At 51.6% G+C, this 7,453-nt stretch overlaps 3 protein-coding genes across 3 annotated transcripts; 1 reads left to right on the forward strand and 2 right to left on the reverse strand.

The window, feature by feature from the left end:
- Window positions 1-286: 286 nt before the first annotated feature.
- On the reverse strand, window positions 287-2,162 carry Dync1li1 (Cytoplasmic dynein 1 light intermediate chain 1; the record flags this gene model as incomplete). Its single annotated transcript, XM_014687377.1, has 6 exons — window positions 287-442; window positions 516-1,129; window positions 1,180-1,273; window positions 1,337-1,728; window positions 1,785-1,934; window positions 2,009-2,162. 6 exons carry the CDS (start codon window positions 2,160-2,162, stop codon window positions 287-289), a joined length of 1,560 nt encoding a protein of 519 aa, XP_014542863.1.
- A 579-nt stretch (window positions 2,163-2,741) lies between these two features.
- On the forward strand, window positions 2,742-3,734 carry Rbmx2 (RNA-binding motif protein, X-linked 2; the record flags this gene model as incomplete). Its single annotated transcript, XM_014687376.1, has 2 exons — window positions 2,742-2,797; window positions 2,855-3,734. 2 exons carry the CDS (start codon window positions 2,742-2,744, stop codon window positions 3,732-3,734), a joined length of 936 nt encoding a protein of 311 aa, XP_014542862.1.
- Window positions 3,735-3,894: 160 nt separating this feature from the next.
- On the reverse strand, window positions 3,895-5,187 carry hsv2 (SVP1-like protein 2; the record flags this gene model as incomplete). Its single annotated transcript, XM_066129526.1, has 4 exons — window positions 3,895-4,782; window positions 4,837-4,934; window positions 4,991-5,029; window positions 5,079-5,187. 4 exons carry the CDS (start codon window positions 5,185-5,187, stop codon window positions 3,895-3,897), a joined length of 1,134 nt encoding a protein of 377 aa, XP_065985577.1.
- Between the last annotated feature and the right edge of the window lie 2,266 nt (window positions 5,188-7,453).

Here is a 7,453-nt window from a genome sequence, read left to right on the forward strand (position 1 = left end):
TGCGTCACGTATGAATGAATGCATTTATCGAGTGCATTTCGCATCTCGGACTTGGATCTTGGTAGCGCAGAATGTTAGCAGCCATTCTGAAGGCACCTGTCGCATTACTTGAGCCCAGAGCCATTCTGTCTGGGGCTCCTTCTGTGCCTCGTCAACCATGTGCCTTGCTTATTTATTTATTTTGCTTTTTCTCAGCTTCAACATTCACATACAGTAATCAGTTGAATTTTATTTCCAGGGTATCTATTCTACAATAGTTGCCGTTGTTCACTAGTGAGCTTCGCCTTCATGACCGGGGGCTGTCAGCCGCCCCGGCAGTCCTATTCATCAACCCGCTAAAGAAATTCTGTAGTTGCTCATTGTCAAATTCCTTTGCCATGTTGCCCACCGGCAGTTCTTCCTGTTCTTCCTCGTCGTCTGGCGCAGCATGCGCATTGCGATCCTGTTGTCATTAGCATCGCCTTCCCGCCTTGATTGCACTTGGACTCAATGAGCAATTTGAATGGTAGACTCACCTTAAGGCGCTGCAGCATGTCATCTGCATCGACTTGAATACCTCCCATGTTGAACTGCACTGGGCCAATGTGATCGTGCACGCTCTTCTCCTCCGGAAACTCGACCCTTCTCCCTGCCGGTAGGGGACTGCCCCCCTTCTCAGGAGCCTTGGCCTTGAATGCCTCCAGGATCTTGAGCTGTCGCTCCAGAAAGTCCTGCGGGTCGTCACTCTCCACGCCGACGGCTTGGCCGTCTGACATTGCGCTTTCAACGACGGCAAGACCGCCGCTATTAGGGTCACGACACCATTGTTCGTATTGAGCTATGGCGCTGGGCTCCTGTGGCGGCGTAGGGGATTCGTCGTCGGTGTTGCCGGCGCCGGGATCGGATCCCGGAGGGAGCTTGATATCAGCTTCCCAGCCCTGAGAGATCAATTCGGTATCAAAAGTGCCACCCAGAATGCGAATCTTGCCCCATGAGTCCCAGTTTGGTGCGACGACAATCTTGTCTCGGTCTATTACGTTGTGTTTGAGCGGTTGGCGCTTGAGGAGGGATGTGATGCCGAGAGTGGAATGGATGAGGAGAGGGAGTTGAGACGGTGTATTTTGGGACGTATATATTAGAGATGCACCATCTAAAAGAACCGTTAGCGACGTTCGGCTTGTGTTTGGGGATAGAGCATACGTCGGAGGAGGATGGTTCGGAGATACTGCAAGACGGTGTCAAAGTCGGGCTCTTTCCAGCTCTTGTTTTTTTCAAGAAACTCCATTTTTTGCGCCTGCAGCTCGTTAGATTAGCTATACACAAACAAGTCCTGCACGAAGAAAAGGGGACGGCTTACATTCTGGCATACTACGCAGAGTGGTAATCCCAATGGCTCTGACCACTCTCCTGGACCCAGCGGCAGCAGTCCGTCGCCATCGCCACTCGTTGCTGTTGCCGTCGGCGTTCCGTCCAAGTTCGTCGACGCGCCCACACGGCCGCGCTCCTTCCAAGAAGTCATAACATCCTCCATTTCGTTGCGCGCCTCGGTGTTCACCCCGCCCATGACCTCTTCCAGCACTTGGATCCAGCTCCAGATTTGACGCAGCCATTTATGTGGTTGTGACCAGTCGAGGAGGATGACGATAGCTGTGTGGGATACTGTCTCCGCGGTTAATAGCGGCGAGACGAGTGTTGCGAACTCGCTGGAGGGCTGTGAGAGCAGATATAGTGATACTCGAGCAAGCGTATCTAGTTGTGTCAGTCAGGTCTGAACCACACCTATCAACAGCGTTTCAAGTGCGAACCGTCTTGATCTGCGTCCAAAACATCGTAGTATGTGTATCCTAAAGCGAAATTGTTCGCAACAGGCGGCGTCTTCTGTCTATCAAAATTTCGTCTCGCCTCGGTACCAGATAGTGACTCGATAAACTCTCGCTGGGTCTCAGGGGTACCGCCTGTTAAATCATTAGTCGGTTGAAGAGCATAGCATAGCATAGCTACGCGGGAAGCACACTGAAGACGCGCGTACCCAGCACCAGGAGATTCTTTTCTGGGAGGCGCTTCCCGCTAGCGACTGATTCCAGCATGGATGTCCAGAGGTTCTTCTTTTGTTCGCCATTTCGACCATCTGTTTCGCCAGAGCCAGAGGTGTATGTTGACACTCGTTCGTTTCTGCCCGCCATGGCAGCAGTTATTTGCACAGGCGAAGATTTTGCGTCCACAAAAGTTTCAAACTAATATATGGCTGCCGTCGATTATTTCGTACGAGAGGCGTGTCATCAAACGTGCTTCCCGGAGCTTGGTGGTGGAAGAAACCGTGTCTCGAGGTCGTCAGGGGTGCAGGAGCTCAAACGCACTGCTCGAGCATCTTGGATCGCGTGAAGGGTACAAAGAAATCTGAAAAATCATAAAAAAGTGCCCAAGGTTCAACGAGGTGTCTTTCTTCCAGACAAATGCGCACGAGACGAGACTGCTTCCAATGGCGTGGGTATACCTCCTTCATCAAAAGGCCTGGAGCTCTGTTACGTGCGGTGCGGAAATTGACCCACTGGAACAGGAGCGTGGCTTTCGATTGATCCCTGGCCAAACGCCAAGCAGTTGCAGCTGTTGGTGCCTGTGCCCCACCAAGCCCACTGGAACACCCAAGGCTCCACTGTCATGCCTCCAATGTCAGCCTTGCAGATGTTTTGCCCGGCATCAGAGCTTTCGGCAGCCTTGCCAAGCTCAACTCTTCGCCATCAGCAACAGCTAAGCGCAGCATCATGAATAAAATCCGGGCCATCCAAGAGCTAAACAGGAGAGAAATCGAAAATGGAATGTGAGTCTTGCGACCCATATCCCCCCCTTCCTCGCTCAAATCAGCTAACATGCCCAGAACACCCGAGGGCTCCTGGCACGTCGACTACCGCGACACGGCATTTATTTATTTCGGCGGATTGCCCTACGACCTGACTGAAGGCGACATTATCACCATTTTCTCGCAATTCGGCGAGCCCGTCTTCCTGAAGCTCGCGCGGGACAAGGAGACGGGCAAATCCAAAGGCTTCGGATGGCTCAAGTACGAAGACCAGCGCAGCACAGATCTGGCGGTAGATAACCTGGGCGGCGCCGACATCAGCGGACGAATGATCAGTGTCGATCATGCGCGATACAAGCCCCGGGATGACGAGGACCCTGAAGAGTTCAATGTTAGCTGGGAAGCCATGATGCGGAGGGAGGGCAAGCTCAAGGATGAGGACGAGGAGAGCGAGGAAGAAGAAGTAGCCAGGCCAATGTTGCCAGAAGAGAGGGAGTTGGCGATTTTAATGAGGGACCACGACGACGATGATCCGATGAAGGGGTTTTTGGTGGAAGAGAAGAAGCGAGAGGTTGAGGAGGCGAGGAGCAAGGCGGACAGGAAGGAGAGACATGGGGATAAACACAGACGCAGACATAGGAGGAGGGATGAGTCTCCAGAGGAGAGAGACAAGCGACACAGAGAAAGGAGTAGAGAGAGGGAGTCGAAACGGCCAAGAGACGACTCGAGGGACAGGGAGAGGCGGCGTCGACGAGACCATGATGAAGACAGGGATAAGAGAAGGAGCAGGCGGGATCGCGATGATGATGATGATGAAAGAGAGTGGCGGAGAGATAGAGAACGCGATCGGCCAAAACATGATCGGAACAGATCTCAAGAACGAACCGAACGCCACAGGGACGATGAGAAGAGACGGAGACGGAGCAGAAGCCGTTCGCCACGACGTCATGAAGATTGATACCACAATAGCACTTAATTTGCATATTGGAAACGTAAAAAACCAAAAGTAGTGATGTTATTCGAGGCCTACGCCGCCTAGATCCAATTGATAACGCCCAACGTCCCATTGTATGCAACAGAATCTTGTAGCCCCAAACATTGTGGCCACATACAGGGAATCACGTATTCCCCAAATATCGTTTCCAACCCTCTCTCATGCACAATCGTTTCCCATTCTCGCCATCTACCAAGACGAACTTCTCCCATCGAGCATCCTTGCCGGCACCCACAACCGCAAGACTATCCTCGCTAATCCAGCCAATAATGCCCTTCGCGGGGCGCATCGTTCCCAGCACCGTTCCTTCGGAGAAGGGGATGCCCCCAATCATAGTTTCGTCACCAGCTTCAAACGGCGCAGAAGCGAATGAGTACACGTCTGAAAATACGCGGGGCATGAGCGGCAACTTGCCCAAAATGCCCCATTTGCCAGGCTCGGCGTCTGATGTACCGAGCTGTTGGCTTCTCTGTATTGATTGTCTCCTTGTATTGGGTATATCGAATATGTGCAGAGTTGATTTGTCTGATGTGCAGGCAAGCATGGCTCCGGATGGCGAGAAAGCCAAAGAGAAAATGGTTGCGGGGTCAATCCCCCTCCGAAGCTCTGCGACCTTGGCGCAATTTGCTGTAGAGTAGACACGGATAAGAGTTCCGGTCTCACTTGCAGTAGCCAGTAGCTCTCCGTTGGGACTTAATTGGATGGCCTTGAGAGCTGATGAGTGAGCCGGAATGATGCTAACGTTGCCTGTAGCGAGCTCGATAAGTTGAATCTGGCCGGGAGTTCGTCCTGGGAAAGCGAGTGTCTTGCTGGATAAGGAACAGAGGCCGAGCATGTTGTCTGCTGTTTCATAGACATGCAGTAGGTTCGGAGGTTTGGCAAACGAGTAGATGCGAATGCTGTTTTGTAAAACGACCACAATGCGCTCACGGCCTAGCTGGACTCCACGAACGGAGCTGAGGGCTGAGATTTCGAGCGCTACTCTTCCCTTCATGTCATCCCATATAATAGTCTGCGGTGAAGGGGTTAGCAGGCATATCATTAGGTGTGCTCTACCTTGACTGACCTTGTTCATTGCAAATTTAGGAGACCTTCCACCACCGACGAGAGCCAAATAGTTGGTCATGCCCATCATTTGAACAAGGCCAATTCCGGCGTTAAAATCTTATGTTACGTTAGCTAGTCGCATGAAGATTGTGTGAATTCCTTGGAAAGAGTACCTCTTGATGCCTTTAATAAACATGACTTTGTGTGAAAGACTGAGCAGGTTAGCACAAATACCGTGACCAAAAATTCCGTGAAACATACTACAAATGCCAGATTCAAGACCAACAGCAAAGCAGCTGCTATCATTATTAAATGCGACAGATAAAACGGCCGTCGGGTTCGACGCCTCGATAGGCGGCCGCACATTCATGCTGGCGTGGCGTGGGTAGTATGTGAGACAAAATGTCGATGAGATGTGGAGTCAAAAAACAGAAATACCAGTCGCATGAACAGAAGTAAAAGCACTACTGAGAAATAGAAGGAGTCATATCGGCGCTAGCCTTTGGGTTAGAGATATAGAAGAGTTGCAGGCGCTGCGCAGCGGCGGCGACGAGCAGTCGTTCTGCCAGCGTATCAATTGGGAGGCAACGCTGGCTCTTCAAAGTTATTTCCGGGATGCCACTGTCTCCCGGAGTCCGCAAGGGCACCTCTCGGCAGGTGGGCAGGGGACCACGCCCGCACCGGTATGTGGATATGGATGCGAGTTGTGAATCTCGAATCTCGAGTTCGCAGCCCCCTTCGTGATGAGATGGCGATGGTGAGTGCTGGGCTGATGGAGCGGGCAGCTGGGCCAAATAAAGCGAAGATGTCGACTGGTTCCTAATGTCGCACCGCAGGTGACTTATTAAGGTCGGCTGGAGGGTCTCCGCCTCGCATGACTTGACAGTACCCAGGTACTACCCAGTTGTCTGGGCATCTGGGCAGTCACTGGCCCTTTTCCCAGCACAAGTTCCAGAACCAGCCTAGTTTAGCTCAAGCCAAGACTTGTTTGGGGAAGTAGCGGGTAATCCATTGTTTGTAGATGGACCGGACATTCAATTACTAATGCAATTCGTGGTGCTTGCAGCTTTTTCAATGGGCCAAAGTTTAATAATACCAAACTTCCAGAAGTTCTCACTCTGTCGGCCGAAAAGCCACAACATCAGGGCCCTAAAATCGAGATCATGTCGAGCCAAGTGCTATATCGCAGATTGCCCCACCAACAAATCGCCGAGCTAATACTCGCTCGCGCTCGTCTTCAGAGGAAAGTTGTCAAGGTAAGGCTCGCTTGTGCATTGTGCTGCAAGTGGTGTTTTCTCATCATACGCGGCAGTAGATGGGGTAAAAAAAACATTAGATACACAATCAAAGCAAAAGAAATGAAAAAACCGGGAAGGAGAATGGTTATGTTTGGAAATCACAGATTTCATCACGGTGGGAATTCGGAAGTGTAGCGCCTAGGTTTACGCTTGAATGATACCTCCGAGGCGATGATGATGCCCCAGCTTGATTCGACAAAAGCGCGATTCCACGATTACAATCTCCAAAGGCTACATCTGCCGCGCAATAGCATAGCCAGGCTAAATTTATTTGTAATGAGCAAATTGTGACTGGCACGCTGAAGACCTCGGCACCTAGAGACAAGACCAGGTTATGGCAAAGGCACGCCTCTATTCAACGATTAACCAGCGGCTTGCCTTTTCTCTTCGTACTTCCCACAACCAGCGCTGCGCACACCTCTAATCCGCGTGCTTAAGCCTGTGGCCAAACTTGCGAGCAAACGAGTCTCGGCAAAAAAGGGCAAGTGATCTGCCGAAAGAATAAAATGCAGATGTCGCAATTCAGCCCTTCAGGACGCGAAAACGCCAATCCATCGTCCAGGCACCGAGGCCTGACACATTACGAAGGCAGCTGGAATCAATAGTGATGCCGATCAGCCGGGTCACTTCAGCTCCTGAAGCTAGCACACGCACACAAACAAACAAGGCCGATACCCCAGTCGTCAAGGAGACTGAAAATGATTAGCACTCCTCGCCCCGGGGTCGTACTCCAAGACACGATGAACTGCAGATTTTGCTCTTGCACGACGTTAACGCCTAACCATGGCGGCGACATACAGCTCACCGCCGCCTTTCTCGACCTCGACTAACCTTGGTCCAATCACCACCACGCTGTCTTTTCCTCAAGACTGCTATACAGATCATCATGATTTCCAGACCGAAGGCTTAGGCTTCCTTGGAAATACACTACCGCGGGCATGTTGAAAATTCCCTCAGATCAGTAGACTCGGCATTTTGCTTATACATGGAGAGGTAGGGTGTGCGATAAGTTCATGCTGCCCGTCTGGGAATATATACTCCCAGCCATTCGCATGGATGACAAGTTACTACTCGCCCGGACTCCATTGCCCTTCGAACTATCATTCCTGCGCTCCGCCGCCCTCTCCGTATGCGCTATCTTCGTCAAGCGGAGAAAACATCGCCTTCTGCTGTCCGAGTAGTGAGTAACAAATGATCCCTCCTTGGAACTGGGAATTGATAGAAACTCTTGTGTAGACTATGTTTGTCCTGCGTGGCAGACCCAATCAGGAGGAGGCGGTATTGTGTACGACGGCTGCAACAGTGGTCTCGTATCGGGGACACAGGTTGTGACTGTCG

Source organism: Metarhizium brunneum, chromosome 1, assembly GCF_013426205.1.
Source record: "Metarhizium brunneum chromosome 1, complete sequence".
Classification (NCBI taxonomy): domain Eukaryota; kingdom Fungi; phylum Ascomycota; class Sordariomycetes; order Hypocreales; family Clavicipitaceae; genus Metarhizium; species Metarhizium brunneum.